General features: G+C 34.4%; 1 protein-coding gene across 3 annotated transcripts in view; it reads left to right on the top strand.

Annotated features, from left to right (window-relative positions):
- The window catches only part of LOC145691009 (uncharacterized), a 156,669-nt gene that overhangs the window by 54,320 nt on the left and 81,583 nt on the right, over positions 1 to 20,766 (top strand). For 2 of the 3 annotated variants that reach the window (XM_081766505.1, XM_081766506.1), the window contains one exon: positions 5,838 to 6,323. The exons of the other annotated variant lie outside the window; for it this stretch is intronic. In XM_081766505.1, coding sequence (XP_081622631.1) covers positions 5,838 to 6,323 — 486 coding nt within the window. The remainder of the gene's footprint in view (positions 1 to 5,837; positions 6,324 to 20,766) is intronic. 3 annotated transcript variants of the gene reach the window in all.

Here is a 20,766-nt window from a genome sequence, read left to right as displayed (position 1 = left end):
CTCGAAAAAGGGCGCCATTTTGGATCCTCAGATCCGAACGATCTCATACTAATATAAGCAATTATACATGAGCGGTAAAGGGACCGTCTCAAACTATTCTTTTTTCTCTTCTAATACTTATATTCTACGCCACCAGATGGCATACTGATAGGAAACAAAGCACTAACATGGAGGAATTCGTCCAAAGATATCAAAGAAAGGCAGTTAATGTTTACAAATAGGTAAATCCTGGAATATGTGACCTAGGCATTCCTTTCATGTTTAAAATATTATTTATTAATTCTTTTCCACATTTTTCGTTATTCCAAAATCTAGGTGGTAATATGTTTAGTATCTTGATCAAATATTCTATACCTTTTGAATCATTAGGAATAAATTGTGAGAGTTTCGAATTAATCATGTTCATAATACCTACTTTTTCATTATAGAAATTATTATTTCCAGTTTTTTCTTCTCCATCTATAACAATGTATCTACCAACTTTCGAACACCGCTTATCCCATACATATTCTTTAGGAAATTCTGTATATTGTTTATAACTTTACCAAATTTTAACAATTTTCAAAATAACGTTCATTCGAAATAGGTTTTATAATATGTTAATATTTTTCACTTGTCGAAGAATTTGGTTTTCCTCTATTTGAATCGTTGTTTTGTTAAATTGCATTAGAAGCTATTAATACATCATAATAATTATCCAAATCCTCTTGTGTGTAATTTTCTGGCTTTTTGCTTCTTCATATTCTTTTCCACCAATTATCAAGTTATCACCTTGAACTTAAACCTCAGAATTTCCTATTTTATTTATTATTCTGTCATCTTTCTCAACAGCTATTATTCCAAGTACATAATCAGTTTTTGAGTATGTTTCCTTGCAATCTTACCAAAGTGAGTTGTTAAAAGTTCCATTCCATCCACTTTAGCATCCGTTTCTCATCTTTAATGTTTTCTCATCTGTTTCATTTCATACATTGGAGGTGATTGTAAATATCTCAAATCTACTCTCGCACTTTTATTTGCAGCTGACATAAGTTCTGTTATTGGAGTTTTTGTTTTGTTGCTTCTTTAATGTCATTTCCTACACTGTGAATAGCATCAACTACTAGTTCTTGTTTTTTACGTTTGTCATATATTTCTACTCTTCCTTTTTTCAAGCCTTCAATAAGAAAATCTTTCAACTCAAGATTCTCACAAATTCGTTTTCATCCATTTATTATAAAGAGAATCGTCGAATGTTAAATTCTTGAACATTACACGTTGTTTGAATATTAAACGTTGGATATTGAACATTAGAAGTTGATGTTAGGTTGTTTCAACGTTGAACGTACATTAACGTTATGATGTTTGATGTTGAACGTTAATGTTTGATGTTAATTGAATGTGTTGTTAAATAGTTACAAAATTTTAAATCTTGTTCCTGTACTTCTATTGTTTACTTTTCGCGTCGTCTCAATTACTATAAAACCATAAGTTTTTCGAGCAAGTTGAGAATACCTCTTTAAATTTAATATAATACATATCTTCTTCAGCAAATTCATTATACACATGCTTATGGTTAGTATAATCTTGACGAAATACTGATAAAAAGATAACAATATCTCTTACTAATTGTTTTGGTACTTTGGAGTATGTTTGTGCAAGATAGAAACAATCTAAATGTTTATATCTTCCTCTTGTAAAATAATCTCTAATGTTGTTTTAGTCCTCCAATGTAAAATAAACAAACACTGCAATAGAATAATCCTTCCATTCATCAATTGGAGAAATAGAATTATTACTGGATAAAAATGTTATGTGTCCTTAAATTTTAATTGTGATCCTTTAAATCGCTGTTCTAGTTGTTATTTAGGCTGGTTCAAGCTTTTCGAATATATATAAAAGTAATTATTCGGTAACCAACCTGCCTACATTAAAAAAATGAGAAAAGTCTTACCACACCCAAATGAACCAATAATGAGATATCGTATATCATCAGGTAATTAATCTCCATTTCTCTTTTTAACTCACAAACACCGTGCTCGTGGGTTTTCTCGGGGTGCTCCCGTTTCCTCCCACTTTCTTCATTCCACCATTTCACTCATCTCTCATCATCACCATCTCCTTTAGCCTAACCGGCATAACCGTGGGACGTAAAACTTAAAGATTTCATTTCATTTTAACTGATTTTTCTTTTAATCATTTATTCTACATTCCAATTAAGTTTTCGTAAGCTTACATTTATTATAGAGAAAATGTTTTACGTGTTTCTTTCGTTTTAGTGATAACATTTTAAATATATTTATCAATATCTCCCTTCAATCTTTTTATATTCATCGTTTTTCTTGTTAATGTTTAATTTAGATGACAAACCAGTTATAAGAACACTTCTTGTAGCTAGAGATGTTGTTATAATTGAATAGACATTAACAGAAATTAATACATTAACCCTTTGACTACCAACGGGATACATGTGTCCCATGCGAATAATTCGAACATCCTTGGAAATTTGTTTTTTAGAAAATTCAAAAAAAAAAATACATGTTGTTCTCCCATCGGGTCAGATATGATCAGGAGACTCTTTAGTTTGTTTACAGATGTCAGGAATATCCCACATTAAAAGAATTGGTAGCCAAAGAGTCAATAAAACTGGTTGTCGTACATAATAATAGTGATGAAGTGATTAAGCGGTAATATGCATATTTAGCAAAACATATTCCTTTTTTTCTCTTTTAAATTGTATTATAACTTTTGAATGATATATTTTTATTCCTTTCTCTGTTGGAATAACTTCTACATCAAACTCATTCATTGATTATATAATAAATGGTTTTTAAACTGAGTAGTGATACTTTATTAAGGAAACTATGCTTTAGATAATAGAAATTATTATTTAATTATAGAAATGGTGGGTTTTATAGCCCGTATTTCAGCTCAAACATTAAGAGAGGGAAGAAATCTATCTAAATATGATAATAGACACATTGTTATTCCAGAAGGACAATGCATTTTAAAAGATCTTAATGATTACTTAAAATCTCAATGTATAAATGTAGGGCTATTAGTACATCACTTGAAAAGACGAGTAGAAATAAAAATTTTGTATATAAGCCATCTTATTCTTTATTTTTTCCTATAACAGGAGATAAAATTGATCAAATTGAAATAAAACTAAAGACGATGATAATTTGATTTTGGTGGAGCAACTACAACCATAAGTTTCAAACAAAGGTTTTCTCTGTAATAAATGGATAGTATCGAAAACTGTGAGTTGCAAAGTTTTACAGTAGATAGAAGAACATTTTATAATTTGAATGAGCCTAAAAAAGATATCGAGTTTTTTCTGATGTAGGAGATGGGTTTATTCACCCTCACAATCAGATTGTTATATAAAATTTGAAGTTGTAGGTGCTAAAGAGGGAAGAAAAATGGTACAAACGATACAATAAAACATGTAGATAAAATTTGCTGGTGCGAAAAATTGTTTTCCTGGATTTTTATTGGACGAGCAACGGATCCTCGTAAATGTTTAAAAGACATGCAATGTTGCTGGAAATAATACTGGATTCTTGGTGGTCCAGCAAAAAGTCTGGGGGAGACAGTGAAATTACTAAAATGCATGCTTTATATCCCACAACAACTACTACAATACAAAACTTGATATCCCACATTACCAATTATTATTGAAAATACAGCATGATTCACTCAACGTAACTGCACCAAATGGTAATCCTTATCCGAAAACAATGGATTATCCAAAAGCGAATGGAAAATATCCAGACGAAATTCTACAAAAACATGTAAACAGAACAGATCGCGACAGCGAAGCGAAGTGCAGATCGCGACAGAAAAGTCAAACTCGCCACTACCACCCAGTTGTGTCAATACTCACTTCCTGAGTTACTCAACAATAAATCATCTTCATTGAATTGGTTGTAAGAAACATCTAATGTGCAAATTCTTTTCTTTTTGGATGGGAAGGTGGTACACGGCTTCTCATTGTCCGCCATCTTAATTGTTGGTTACCATCTTATGCTCTCCAAAAAGTTACAGAGAGGCTTACCATGAGTGAATATTACTGCGATCTGTAGAGCACAATTTGTACTCGGACAAAATTAAACGAAGCGGTATGCTTTGCTATTTATCGGATGTTGCATAACTCAGAAATTGAAAATTTGTTGGATACTATATTCTTGCCTCACACTCTACATTTACATTGGCTGCTCCATGGTAAATCATTATTGCTAAAAATTATCTGATTTCCTCACCTGGTGTCTTCTCTGTAAGATGTTACTAATACTCTTTTTGGTCTTCACCTGTATATTATTCTTCAAATAAAACTCAATACTAAATAGTAATCTTATTAGTTTTCACGCTCTTATTATCATGCGAAAAGAAAACACTTAGTGCTTCTAGATATATCAGGCTGAAACTCCTCTCATCATACTTATTCATATTCCTAGGAAAAACGTTACATTGATAGTAAGTGAAAGTGATAGAGTATGAGAAACGTATACAAAGAAACAGTTGAAAGGAAACAAGATATAAAACTGTGAGCGGTCTAAATTAAATACTTACTGTTTGTTTCTAAAAGTTAACAGTGGCCCGTCTCACTACAAAGCCATTGGTCTAACACTGTTGTACTGCGCGAAACTCTAAATTTTGCACGGAAAAGAGTTATGACGCATCAGTTGGAAAAGCGATTTTACCCGGCGGCATTATACCCGGTAGAACACACTAACTTTTCTACACAACAGGTGAAAGATTGATGTACTTGGCGCGTACACTTTTGTTGCTCGGTGAAACCCACTGAAACACGTTGCTGTCTTCAAATTGTTTGGAAGGGAACGAATCAAAATCTGTTCAACTTTTTCAGACAAAATTTTCAAGTTCATAGTAAGATTACAATTATTGGATTAAAATAGAAATATCGTACGTGAAGACGAAGAGATTAGCGGAAGACCGTAGACAATGGGAGCTTCTCAGTCGTAATAATGCCAATATTGTCAGAATATCTATGATGATAATGATACTAAGAGTTAAATAATGGTGAACTGGAAATAGAATTTAAAATAAGGGAAGTTATAGAGATGTGGAAACTCAAACATTATCTGGTTGAATTAAGGTTTTTATCAAAAAGCCACAGAACGTACTTTTTCAAATCTACCATTGTCTAATCTTTTTTGGAAAACAATTTATCATAGCATACGGAATGACATTGTCTTCTGCAGCTGTTATTCACTGAGATAAATGAAAGATATTACAAAGTGAACAAATCTGTGTTTTCTTTTTAATACGAGATTCAACCAAAGATAAAATTGCCTCAAATAAGGAAGCAGCGCATAAAGTTCCCGATATTCTCAAGAAATATAGCCAGAATAACCTCTGCGAGAACTTAACAATCAATAAACATTACGCAAGTTACGGAACTACCTCATACTTACTTAAACAAAGGATGTATACTAGCGATCCTATTTTTGAACCAAAAATCCCTGCTTTCTTTTATCGTTAGAGCTCACATGAATGTCTGAGATAATATTTTTAAGCGTAATTTACTCGCATGATTACTTATAATAAGGAGATGTTGTAAACTCTTTAATGATGACCATTGCCAAAAAAAAAAAAAAAAAAAAAAAAAAAAAAAAAAAAAAAAAAAAATACTCAATCGACTTCGAGAATTTAAAATTTAGCACCACTAACACAATATTTCACTCACTATACATCAGATTATCATTCTTAAAATTTCTAAAATGTTTCTCTAATTTATAATAATTTGCTCATTTAGTGTTAACTCAGGATACATTGTCCCTAGTACAAATGACCTTGTATCATGAAACTATACTTTCTTTTCTTTTCTTTAGGTAGCGTACTTTCTGACATTTCTTGGGATAAAGAAATAAAGGATGGAAAATGTGCTATGCAGATCTTACTCGATATTTTGAAAGAAGAACAGTTTCATCAGATCTTTCTCAGGAAAACAAAGAATGAAGCGTGGGAAGAGGTTGCATATGAACTTCAAAGAAGATGTTTCTCTCATACAGACTGGCGTATTTCCGGTGTAAAGTGCAGTTCGCGATGGACGAGTGTTAGAAATCTGTATTTAAAGCCTAGACAGTGTGGAATTGAGATTTGGAAGTATCGCAACGATGTCCGTATTGTTTATAACATTTTCGAGCGTCTTGCTTTTCAATCCAAGAGAAACAAACCAAGAAAAGTGCGATTTTCAAGGTCGAGGACTCGACACATTAAAAAACCACATTTAGAAACGCAAAACAATGTATTCAGTTCAAGGATGGACAGTGAAGAGGATGTGAAAGAAGACGATCAGGAATGGTCCTCTGAAGAGTGTAAGTATACAGTAGAATTGAGAGAAAACAGGAGTTTACGAGAAACAGGAGAATCCCGAGAAAATCGATGGTTACACTTTTATGCATGAAAACCTCACAGAGATGGAACCAGGAACTCTGGAACGGAACTGGTTGCTCTTAACGCAGGCAAGACATTCACTATTCTCCCTAAAGTGTTATCTAGGTGTTAGAGAAGTCGCTTCTATGAGATTCTTGTGCATATCATCGTATCCGTAGGTTGTCTTAGGATTCTCTGGTTTTCTCTCCTCTCTATTCCATTAACTCTAATCTGGATACCTCTCAGACTGAAGTCAACTAAAAAATGTGGAAATATTTTTGGAATTTGTTTTTAGGCTGCGTAAACCTGAATAAGTCTGTGATATATAACCAAAATGCCTGGAATTTTCGGAATTACTGTTGTATATCAATTCCTTATTTAAAATACAATTTTGTTTCTTTATTTTGTATTCTTTAATGCTTTTAATAGATATCGATAGTTACACTGCACTGAGGGGCTACGTGACTAGTTCTTTAACTAACCTTTTCATCTGAAGTAGCAATTATCCATTTAAATACTGTCCGTCATTTTGTTCTCTCATCACATTTTTTTCTAGTATACTTTCTACGCATCCTTCAGCATATAACTCCTTTTCAGTGTTCTTACCAGTTCATTACATTAATATATTGTTCTCTTTCCTCAGCTGCTATTCTCCGCATTCCTCACTCATTCTACTTTCGATCCAGTTATTTTCTTCATTCTCCAAACCCACTTATTTCAAACTCATTTAAGTGTTTTTAATCGCTTTTGCGCATTTCTATTTTGTATATTAAGATATTTCCTTATTCTTCTTTTGTCTTCTTTATTGGATACTGATCGCTTTGGTACGTTTAATCACCATCGCTTTTTTTCTTATTTTTATTATATATCCTTCAGTTGTTTTCTGTGGTGTTCTTACATTATCTTGATCTGTTCAAATTCTGCAACAATACCTATATTACCTGCGTACCAAATATGTCTAGTCCTTCTACTTTGTACCGAAATACCGTCTTCTTTATGGAGACCCATCATTTTTTCTACATAATTTTATGAGGGGTAATATCCGTGTCGAACTCTCGTTTGAGTAGCACTCCTTTCTGTCATTACTTCTCTATTCTGACTCGTTCTTTTTGGTTTACATATACGTTTCTTTAAAATATTAAGTTCTTTCATTTTCAACCCAGCCTTCTTTAATTCTCATCAATATTTTCCAGTTCACTCGGATAAAATATTTTTCTACATCAGTCAACACTACACCACCTTCTGTAATATTATGTAATCCTTGCATCTTTTTGTGATTTATTTCTGAGTCAGTTATGTCGGTTCATTTAATTTTCCTTTCTTATGTATATTTATGATTTTGGTTTGTTTAATAGAAAACAATTTTTAATATTACTTCTTCGCAGCACTATTTCTTTATAAACAAGTTGTTTAATAATTTTAGGTGTTATTTAATTATAACATTCGAAACATAGATGAATGAAAATATGTAGAGAAGCATACGATAGAAGTTAATAAAGGTACAAGAAATACCTTCTAACGTTCGATAATATTTCAGATTTAAGATTTAAGATACTGTGCATATTGATACTAACTTAAACAGAAAGTAGTACGGACCCCCGTGGTGCGACTGTCAGCAAAAATTTTTGGATGGCGTGGGATCTGACGAAATGTCAACAATGTATAGTACATAGCACCACTCTTTCTCAATTTTGGCTATCAATACATTGACCGACTCTTAAATTTTGGGATGTGTAAAATGACCACTCTTGTTTAGTTTTTGTAATTGCCCAAACTAAAGCTTTGGTACGGCAGCATAGGACCAGGGTATGTTCCTCTGTATGTTTAACTGGGGAAAAATTGGGGCAAGCGGAAATACATAAGAACAAACCGCGGCTCGACCAAGTTTGCAACAAAATAACAGAGAAGAGAAAACAGGCAAAACTACGTTGACTACAAAATCAGAACGATATAACTACACAAAACTTCGGTAACATCAGGCGGGAAACTTCCAAAACTTTTAGAACAAAGAAATACGATTTTTTGAAAACTAATAAACTTGAAGATAATAGTAAAAACGAAAAGATTTGGAGCATGTATAATGGCATCAACGAACGTAGGAAAGACAATGAATTCCGCACTTATACATTAAAGAAAGCCGACGGAACAGTTATCACTAATGCAGACAGTATTTGGAATAGATGGAAAGATTGTTTTGACGACTTGCTTAACGCTCAGCCAAAAACTAATATTCGTGGAAAATGGGAAATGCTCACTGCAGAGCTGTATATTCAAGAGCTTAACTGAACAGAAATAGACATTGCTATAAAGAAATTAGAGAAACACAGATCTCTGTATGCAGACGAAATTCCAGCAGAGCTAATTCTAGCTGGAGGGGGAAAATTGTCGAACAAGATACACAAACTCATTCTCCTTATCTGGAACAAGGAGGAATTTCCACAAAAGTCGAAAGAATCAACCATTTTTCCAATTCACTAAAAGGGAGACAAAACTGATTGTAATAATTATCGAGGCATTTCCCTTCTGTCAACGTCCTATAATATTCTCTGAAACATTCTGTTAGAAAGGTTGATCCCCATACACAGACAGGGTTTGCGCAAGTGGTTCCAGCCCGAAAAACCCGTTGGGTGTTTTCGGGTTGGATCCACCTGAAAAAAATACCTTGAAACCCACCTGGGTTTTGAGCGTTTTGCTAGTATATTCTTGATGCAATTAAGGTAATCACATTGAAAGTAATTTTTATCACATTTTGGACTTTTCCTTGGACGAATTAGATGCTTTCACGGTAAAGTATACAGTATCATTCAATACAAGACCTTTATAAAGTTCTAAATGCACTGAATTAACAATAATAAAAAATAAATAAAAAACTTACCTTACCTTGAGATAATTATAGAAAAATTAATATATAGTTATGCTTATAGCCTAAGTGAAGTAAAATATGCAATTTTATATTTTAGAAAATACTTTCCATGAAGAGTGTGCTCGCCGACTCGCGGAGGTACACCTTGTCTCAAAAAGGTTGAGCGCATTCTTTATTGCTGTTTCGAGGCAAAAATTTTCTAAGTCCAACTTCTGGCATCTTCAGGAAAAAGTAAACCAGGTTCGAACCTCGAAGCCAACCTTTGCAATCGGGAAAAATCTTGCAGATGTGTTTTTCTTCTTTTAAATATAATAAGACTTGTTACCAATTATATATATAAAAAAAAGCAACATTAATTGAAATACTTAATGATACAATATTTCGAAACTGTATTAATGCCAGCACATGCTTGTTTGTCATTTTGCTCTCCATACTTAATGGAATATTTAGATACGTAAACGAATCTTTCCATATGTAAAAGAATGGTGAAAGTTAAGACATAGAACATTATTCTCTCCTGAGTACTAAAATAAAAGTCAAAGTAGAACAAAAACAGCGTTTGCAGTGGATATGAATGTAATTATTATCTTAAATACCGTTATATATCGCTAGAAGTATTATTCGTGGAGCGCTTGTGTTAGCTCAGTGGTACGCCGTTGGATTTCAAATCGTAAGATCTAGTGTTCGATTCCCATCTGAGTCAATGTTTTTTATGAAATTCTATTTTCCGCAATGCATGAAAAATTATATAAAATAATTACATTAAAATACGTCAGTTGTATATATATAACGTACAATCATTGCAGAACAAAGTGATTATTATGTTTAAAATATAACAGGTGTTCACAGTACGTTGGTATTCTATGATATATGTGAATGTTAAATACAAATTAAGAAAATAATATCATCGCAATGAATAAATTATGTAGTGTATTTATTTGGAGCTATTTGTCATCGGAAGTTAATTCTGAATTTTCTCATTACAGCAAGTGATTTACGCTTTCTGAAAGGTAAAGAGACTATTCGGGTATAAACAGAAATTATTATACAAACTCCAATCTTCGTTACAGACACAAAACTCCCGATCCCCAAAACTACGTAAACAGGAAATTTACGAACACGAAGTCATGTCTAAGAGACTTATTTATACTCGAGAAAGAAGGCAGAATAGGATTTCTTTACAAAGGATTTCAGTTCAATAATCTGCAAGGCTTTTGTATATGGATGTGATCCCTTTCTCTCCGCCAATATATATAAAGTAAAAGCGATCGATATTAGTGCCGAATTCATAGTTCTCGTTGTTGCAGAAATTAATAATTACAACTCCGAAAGTGTTAAAGTCCAAATTTAACTCTCATCGTAAAGCTCCTTTGTGGTTAAGCTTATAGCGTACACGCTTTCGGTGTGGGAGACCCAGATTCGGCCCCCAGCGAGAGCTCATGTAGTTCGCGTTAATTACTAGGTCTATGTCTCATATAGCCTCACTGCTGACGGGACGTTAAACTCAAAATCAATTCAATTGATTCAAAACCCATTATTATGGCGGGCAATAAAGGATGAAAAATAAAATGTCTCAAGTGACTGAAAATAGTGTCAAATCCATAGTTTGAGTTCGTGACACTGTTACAAACACAATGTCATTTAATGCCACGTTTTGGTATGAGCGACTATGCCTCCTGGATTTTGAATTTACAGGAGCAACATCAAAAGCATTGCTCACAGAGCTCTAAATGTTTTGATGTATGTATACGTGTATATTCCAGCGAAACTCCGGAATGTCTGGAGCAACTTTTACCTAACATGGGAGACATATTACTTTCAATCTAAGGAAAAAAATATTGTGGAATTCAGGTACCTCAAGGGATTGAAGTTGGGAAGAGTGGCATGTAAAAATAGTGTAAAATGACTGATTGTAGAGTGTTATCCATTGTTTTCTCGGTCGTTGAGATGAGTAGTGAGGCACTCAATGGCGTTATATCCAAATTCATCCCCATCTTTACAGGATGAGGGGCTTGGAGATATGATTAATAAAATGTAAAAACTTACTTAAATATTTGTCGAAGTAATAGTTTTCTGGGGTCGCGAAAGCGTTTCTAATAACTTTGGAATGTAGTTTGTAACCACTTCGAGATGGGCTCTTTAATCACATCAATTTCTCACCTTAAGAAGAAATTACCATCTCAACTAGTATATGTATCAAGCTAGCCTTCGCAATCGAGAAAAAGTTGTGTAGATGTATGTTTCGTCTTTTAAATGATATACTAAATGTAAAATCAGAGATTGAGTTGGTCGGTGGGTCAAATGGGTCAAGATTTATGAGTGGGTCAGTGGATCGTAGGTCAGCAAGGCGTGACCCACTGCGAAACACCATCACTGTGACTCACACTGACCCATTGACCCACCAATCCATTCTGTTCAGTGCCTTCTAGATAACATTTTCTGAACACTGGCAACTTTGTCTACGTTTTACTTTCAAGACCTCCATTTTTCTTTTTTCATTTGGTTGTAATGAAGAAAGAAGTTCAGGCTCTTTTGGATTTTGATATTTCCAGTTGTAACAATGGCAATAGGACTTACTGCTTGGCTTTTGAGATGCAGGCTATGAGTTTTTAGAGGAGCTAACTACTGGATTACTAGCTAAAATTGGTTTATTACAAATATAACCTCTTAAGTCAGTAGAGAGGATGGCGTGGATAATGGATCAAACTTAATGACGATGTATTTTAGTGGGTCGGAGTTGGTCACAATGGTTCAGAGTTGTTTATAGTTGGTCAGAGTGGGTCATGGTGGGTGAATGGGTCACGTTGGGTGTTGAGTCATTGTGGGTCACGATGTGTAGTGGGTCAGTATTTTGTGGATCAAGGTTTCATTGACCCACACCATCTCTTGTCAACATTGCACTAAAGAGGAGAGTTTCCGAAGGGGCGCGTCGGCGATTTTCTCAAATTTTGCACATAGATAGTACCCCACCAGAAAGCAATAAATCTCGAAACGGTTCACAGTACCATCTCACAGAACTCGAGATAGAGGGATTTGTTTGATTGGCTAAATTAAGACCTCAATAATTTATCCTTCTACAAGCGAGATTTTCTTCATCGTTTCCGTGCCGAAGTCAGAAGAATATGCGGCAAGTAAACTTAAGGTTGAAGGTTCGCGCCCACCTTGGGATACTTGCTTTTTTCCCCTTGTGTTTTTACACTCACCTGAATATAAACAAATCAAGCATATGGGCGATTTAACATATTTTGGGGGAGAAATTTTGTGGTTCGTTGGCATTTCGTTGAGTCTCTGCCGCTGGTGGTATAATTTTCAAAACCGAAGTGGGGCCACCACGGATCGTAGCTGCGGGATCACCAACTTTTGGCGAAATGTCGCCAGTTGCGCATCGGTGGTCCACTGACGCTTACGACATGGGGGCTTTTATCTGAAAACTAAGAGAATAAAGAAGCATGGTATCCATGAAGCCCGTTGACACTAATAAAAGTCTGAAACGATGAAACAGATGTCAACACCGGAAAACATGTATTTTATAATTTCAAAGGTACCCCGTGTCGAGGAAAAAGATTTGCCCCAAGGTTCCCCGGTTTGTCTCAGGAGGGGTGCAACTCAAAATTTGAAAATAGTAAGGGGAATCAAGTAGTATGTCATTTAAAAGTATTACTAAAATTTAAAAAAAATGGTAAGAGTCCCGAGTCTTTATGCTAACTTGTGCAAAATAGTGAGCGTTCAAGATGGTAATAAATCCTTCATTGAAAACTCCTTGACCACCTCTACAAATGTGAAACTGTGAAACTACCCAGAAGAGGTAAACACTTGTCTTACCATTGCAAAAGTATAATGCACCAAGGTAAAAGAAGAAGCGACCTATTATGGGTTTATTACATCACTAATATTAAATTCTACGTTCCACGATTGTGTCTTTAAGCTAAAGGACAGGCTGATTGCGAATTATGAAATTAATGGTAGAATACAGAATTGACCCACAACCAACTATGAACCACTCTGAAACATTGTGACCAACTCCGACCCACCAACGTAATCAACTCTGACCCATGATCCACGACCTTCTCTCCATTGACTAAAGAGGTTACACTTGAAACAAAACAAGACTGTGAAATTTTCACTTATCGGAGTTTGAATTCCTACCGTCAATCGCTCAAGCACCGCTCTGTTACAATACCGGTAGATCTGACCTTTACGATATACAATGGTAAAGTGTTTCTCATCTTCCAAATTAAGATGAATTTAAATTTATCATATATAATTATTTTTTTCTTGGCTTACACATTTCAGTAGAAAACAGGATGAAATTTGAAAGTATCAAATCAAGATAAAGTAGAATAACGTAAGAGAAAAAGAAAGAAAAACTAGTTTTCCATATAATTAAGCATGCCGTACTAATTTAAAATGCTCATGAAATTAAGCTTGGAATACAAATGTTATGTCTATTTTTCTCACAACTTTATGGTTTGATTGCCTTATGCTCTGAACGATCCATATATTAAACACCAGCTTCAGCAGTTATTATATTAGAAAGCAGTGGGTATAAAATGCAAAGGACTGTAGTTTTCATTCCTCAATTAGTTTCTCAACTAATATCAATCGTTTTCGATAATTTTTACAAATCAACCCACTACCAATTTCTAATATATAGAAAATCCTCCCCCCCCCCCCCGCTCATAAAACACATTTTTAAAAATGCCAGGACACGTTCTGTTTATTTTTAGTAAAGAGTTATATACTGAATTTAAGCTCTCTAAGTTGAACGGTTTGTAAGATACTCAGTTTTTCGCAAAAATTCGGACACCTACTCCCCACTAAGGATATGTGTTATAATGAAAGTGATATGCGTATGATAACTTCCCAGTTGGGATTGGGGCCTGATTATATACCAAATTTCATTTCATTTGACTTCGCAATTTGACCGTGATAATCACGCAGACATAGTTACTTTCAGTTTTTTATACTAGGTATAATAATTCATATATTACAGGTGATTCAAAATTTTTTCCAGCAGTTAGCTCCTCTAAAAGCTCACAAGCTGTATCTCAAAATTGAACTCCTATTGCTATTGCCACTCTTACAATTGCAAATATCAAAATCCAAAAATGCCTGAGCTTTTTTCATTAGAAATGGAGATTCAGAAGAAGAAAAATGGAGATATTGAAAGTAAAACGTAGACAAGCTCACCAGTGTTCAGAAGATGCTGTCTACAATGCGCAGAACAGAATGGGACGGTGGGTAGTTGGGGGTCGTTTCGTCCAAAGGATTTTCGTCCAGAGACATTTAGCCCAAACACATTTGGTCCAGTGACATTTGGTCCAAAGGGCAATTTCTCCAAAGAACATTTTGCCCAAAAGACAATTGGTCCAAAGGACATTTCGTCCAAAAGACATTTGGTCCAAAGGACATTTCGTCCAAAACACAATTGGTTTAAAGAACATTTCGTCCAAAGCAAATGAAATTGTGGGTAGACATTTTAGAGACCCTATGTAAAATAAGGTCTTTCGTGTTTCTGAAGTATCCCTATCCGTTTTGCTTCAAATTTGGCACATCAACAGCAAACAGGAAATTAATCGACACGTGTTTTTGTTTATGCGGAAAAACATTGTAAGGGTTAAAGGTGCCTCCTGAAATGCTATAAAATACACTATACTGTTTGTGCTTGTTGATCTGCCAAATTTGAAGAAATCAGATGGAGACACTTGTGAAACACGAAAGGCTTTATTTTACGTATCCAATATCTACATACAATTTCATTCACTTCGGTCCACTTCTTCTTGCCTTTCGGGCTTCAACTTTCAAAACTTTGGGTGGGAGTTTTTGCACCCTATAACCCTTTTTTCGCAGAAAATAAAAAACCCGTGTTCATTTATTTTTTGCATATTCTCCATACACAAAGTTTCGTTGCAATTCTTCATGTAAATTTAGGCACTTCTGACATACTGTTACTAGCACTTTTGATATTTCATGAGCAAAGGTTTGGAGGGGTCCGCTCCCCACCCAACCATTCTTTCTAGAAAAACACGAAACCCATATTCCCTCATTTTTCGTCTACAATATTTGTGCACAATTTCATTCATTTCGGTCCACTTCTTCTTGCCTTTTGGGCGGCAACTTTCAAAATTTTGGGTGGGGGCTTTTGCCCCCCTAAAACTCGTTTTTCCGCAGAAAATAGAAAACACGTATTTACTTATTTTATGTGTAGTATCTGCCTGCCAAATTTTTATCAAAATTGGAGTGTTACACTTGGGAAGTGTTACTTGTGTAGCTTCGTATTTCTAAAGGGAATTTTGAAATAGAGATTTATTCCGCAATTTTCTTTTCGATAAAACAAATATATGTTGAGATATTCAGGAAAAACGTAAACGCCTGAAAACTAAATGGCCACCTTTCTTTGCTTTCATTAATAATTTTACAAAAATACAGTTTTAGCTTCGCAGAAATACAGTTGTAGCTTCGTTGGTTAAGGAATTCACCTCCCAAAATGATAAACAACCCTTTGAAGAGCATACTCCCTCTTCATTTGCGGACAACATTGCCTCCGCATGGTCATGTGAATCTTGTATTTGGTTTGAGACTTTGCAATGGATATCTTAAATGTACTGTGCTGTACCGAGAAAATTAATATGAAAGCAAAAGTATATACTATATCTGCATAAGGAGTAACACTAAAATAAAAATACAAGACAAGTTAACAATTCTGGTTTGTCATACAACTCACTAATTATGTAGAAACGTCTGCCGAAGTTACACACTATCAATAGTCTACAAATAGAAACCAGACTTGTGGTTACCCTGAAAAGATACGTATATTCTACACGAAATGTTCCAACTTTCATCTTATATTTGTCAATCACTTTTCACAATGTTGCAGCCAAGAATGTGACTGTTTAAGAGTATTATCTTTGGACACTAAGAATATATTTCACACATGTGTATTTTTCTACTCTCAGTATTTCTTCAAAGATACTTGACACATAATTTTTCACTTTTCTAACACAAGGGTTTGAATACCTAATATTTAACTTACTCAAATTTAAACTCCATTAATTTTAGTTACCGGTACTTATTTTAGAACTATTTCATTCACAACATGAAAATTTTAGATGTCATGTTAGCAGTTATTACAGCAACATACTTCACACTACAACCTTTCCCTCATTTCTGTTTTTCGGCCATGTTGTTTTCAGGCGTTTACGTTTTTCTGAATATCTCAGCATTATTTGTTCTATCAAAATGAAAATTGCGGAATAAATCTCTATTTCAAATTTCCTTTAGAAATAAGAAGCTACTGAGTCATAATGTTATATGAATCACTTTTACTCTTCTAATAGAAACAAACCCTTGACCCCCAAGCGTTACCGGACCAAATGTTCTTTGGACGAAATGTGCTTTGAACTAAACATCCCTGGACGAAATGTCCTTTGGTACAATTCTCCTTTGGACGAAATGTCCTTTGGACCAATCGTATTTTGGACGAAATGTCATTTGGACGAATTGTCCTTTGGACCAAATGTCTTTGGATTAAATGTCTCTGGACGAAATGTTCTTTGGACGAAATATCTTTGGACTAAAAGGGTGGCCACCGGGTGGGCCAGTGTGAGTCACGGTGAGTGGTGTTTCGCAGTAGGTCACGTCCTTTTGACCCACGATCCACTGATCCACTCACAAATCTTGACCCATTTCACCCACTTACCAACCGACCCACTGACCCACTCCATCTTTGAGTTTAACATGTCTTGTTTCATTTAAAAGACGAAACATACATCCACATAATTTTTTCATCGATTGCGAAGGTTGGCTTAATATCATAATTGTAATGGTAATTTCTTCTTAAGGTGAGAAATTGATATGATTAAAAAGCCCATCTTGACGTGGGTACAAATTACCTTCCAAAGTTATTAGAAACGCTTTCTCACCCCGAAAACTACGAATTCGACAAATATTTAAGTAATTTTTGAGATTTTATTTTTAGCTCTCCCAGGCCATCATCCTGTGAAGATGGGGATGAATTTGGATGTAACCTCCATTGGGAGCATCACTATCCATCTTAACGACCGAGAAAATTATGGATAAAACACTAAGATCAGTCGTTTTACATTATTTTTACATGTCACACCTCCCAACTTCCATAACTTCATACTACTACAATATTTTCTTCTTAGATTGAAAGTAATATGTCCCCCAAGTTTGGTAAAGGTTGTCCCAGACATTCCAGAACTACGCTCTCCTTATTAGATGTGCTGGGGGATCTTACTCTTACTGGAAGTTGAACTTAAACTTAAAGGTCATCAGAACTGCTCTCAATGAACTTGGCGACCACGAAAGATATGGGTTGTATACTAACATTGGTTATTTTCAATTATTTCTACATGTCGCAAATTTCACAAACTCCTTCATTGTGTTAATGAGGGCTTAACTTACATGGCATCTGAAGTTCCAATCTTTACCTAACAGACCCCCAAAATTATAGATTCGACACTAATGTAGGTCTTTTTTTATAATTTTGATGTCAGTCCCTTTCATTCCTCCTAGGACAGCAAACGGATACTGCCACTGCTAGGACTAAATTTGGTCTTAAATGGCATTAAAATTTCTACTAATTAATTTAGCGAACAGTGCTGCATTTAGAAGCTCGGCGTCCCCACGCACTTTTGCTCTCGGCGCCCCCAATAACTACACATTTCTCCGTCCCTTGATCCCTAACTTACAAATAAAACTTAATTCGAATATGCTTAATTAGTGAATTTTTGCAGTTAAATACCACTCACTAGATGCTACAGCTACAATTACGTAACAAAAAATAAATGGGAAACATGTTCCGAATTATTTTCAGATTTCTTACGCTATCATTAAATATATTAAAATAGTAAAAGAGGACTGCTCATGAAATAGTATATTTGCTCTCGATTTTTTTAACTTTTTCATACGGAAAAATTAAAATTTTAAACTTTACGCTCTTCAAATATGTTGCCCTCTAGGCACGGGCCTAGTTGGACTAATGTGAAATGCGGCACTGAAAACTTACTCTTCGACTCTAATATTGGTTGATTTCGATATTTTTTTGTCGCTACGTAACCACCCTGGGTGCTAATGGGAGCTTAATTGGACTTGAACTGAAATTAGAACTGTTTACCTAAGCGACCACGAAACTATGGATTCGATACTAATATCGATCCTTTTCTAGCATTTTTGATATATATCCCGACAGTACTCTTTTCCAGATTGTAAGAAATATGGTTAAAATTGCTCTAGACATAACAGAATTATGTCGAAACACACACATACATACACTTTCATATATATAAATACAGAGTGAGCGAGCGAGAAAGTGAGAGAGAGCGACCAAAGGCATCACCACTTCCACATTGCAAAAGCATATATCAGGTATTGAATTGAAAATCTATGTAAAGACCTTCTGCTTTGGCATGCTTCATAAGGACAATTCCAGTCTGCTCACGTGACCTTTGGGGTTCATGAATTTCTTGCGAGCGTTCCGACTTTGGATTCTCTGTTTATACCCTCTTTTTATCCCTCGGATATTTTTTCAAGAATATCAATGACATGCTGTAATACGAATGTTCAGAAGTAACCCCTATATGACAAATAGCTGCAAATAAATACACTACATAATTTATTTATTGCGATGATATTATTTTCTTAATTTGTATTTAACAATTACATATATCATAGAATACCGACGTACTGTGAACACCTGTTATATTTTAAACATAATAATCACTTTGTTCTGCAATGATTGTATGTTATATATGTACAACTGACGTATTTTAATGTAATTATTTTATATAATTTTTCATGCATTGCGGAAAATAGAATTTCATAAAAAACATTGACTCAGATGGGAATCGAACACTAGATCTTACGATTTGAAATCCAACGGCGTACCACTGAGCTAACACAAGCGCTCCACGAATAATACTTCTAGCGATATATAACGGTATTTAAGATAATAATTACATTCATATCCACTGCAAACGCTGTTTTTGTTCTACTTTGACTTTTATTTTAGTACTCAGGAGAGAATAATGTTCTATGTCTTAACTTTCACCATTCTTTTACATATGGAAAGATTCGTTTACGTATCTAAATATTCCATTAAGTATGGAGAGCAAAATGACAAACAAGCATGTGCTGGCATTAATACAGTTTCGAAATATTGTATCATAAAGTATTTCAATCAATGTTACTTTTTTATATATAATTGGTAACAAGTCTTATTATATTTAAAAGAAGAAAAACACATCTGCAAGATTTTTCCCGATTGCAAAGGTTGGCTTCGAGGTTCGAACCTGGTTTACTTTTTCCCGAAGATACCCGAAGTTGGACTTAGAAAATTTTTGCCTCGAAACAGCAATAAAGAATGCGCTCAACCTTTTTGAGACAAGGTGTACATTATCCCTCATAAGTTTCACGGGTTTAGGGCCATAGGTGCCGTTACTGCCAGTAAATATGTAGAAATATGTAGTGCATTAGTAAAACTATTAGTATTATTTTTTATTACCTTTGATGGTAACACAAGTGTTCTATAGTAAAATTTGGTTTTCCAACATCATTTTAGATCAGTTATTTGTTGCTACTCTTCAAATAAGCATTCTGTAGAATCAACACCAGCAATAGTTTTTTTTTTTTTTTTTTTTTTTTTTTTTTTTTTTTGTCAAATTCAAGAAGTTTGATGCTGGGAGTTCCGACAACTACGTAACGCTTACTATTTCAAGTGCTGAATTCAGACTTCGTATTAGTGGAAGTTTCGATGTACAGTAAAGAAAGTTCCATTTTCGGAGAGAGAGAGAGAGAGAGAAAGAAAGAAAGAGAAAACGTCGCGAAAGAAGTGCTCAGGAAATTCCCGCAATTGAACGCACAAAGCATCGAAATTGAATACTTCAACAATAAAAGTATTTATTTTACGCTGGAAGGTATTTAATTTCATTTAGGACATTTCGAAACATTTATTTTATAAAACATGAATTATATCTTTGTTTTAAATTAATATATTTGGTGTTGATATTTGGCGAACGTCACTGAGGCTCCTGGGATGATTCGATCTACAATTATTCGTTCGTCTGCCTGTACCATACATACTACAGGGTACCGCTTTCGGTTTTTTAAGTTTAAATATTCGGCTTACAAGCACGAGAGACACTAAATTTCCTGTATAGATTTTGGCGGCATACCAACGTAAAATTTCGAAATGGTATGCACGCTACAAAGCGTATTTTCAGTCTTTTACAAGTTGAAATTTTTTGAGTAGAAGCACGAAACACACTAAATTACCTGTATATATTTTGGCGGCGATCCGACGTTAAATTTCAAAATTGCGGCCATTTTTTCAAAACAGCAGAGAATCGAAAATTGTTACAAGTTGTGACAATAATAATCTTGAAATATAAATCACATTTTAACACTTTTGCCGCAGACATTGAAATATTTTGAAAAAATACCGAAAATACCCATATGGGCCTAGGTAGGTTGGGCTTTTTAAAAAATAACGGGTTTTTTCA

The sequence above is a fragment of the Thermobia domestica genome, chromosome 7 (assembly GCF_964235325.1).
Source record: "Thermobia domestica chromosome 7, izTheDome1.hap1.1, whole genome shotgun sequence".
NCBI lineage: Eukaryota > Metazoa > Arthropoda > Insecta > Zygentoma > Lepismatidae > Thermobia > Thermobia domestica.
The sequence above is the reverse complement of the archived record's forward strand: the minus strand, read 5'-3'. Positions and strand labels throughout refer to the sequence as shown.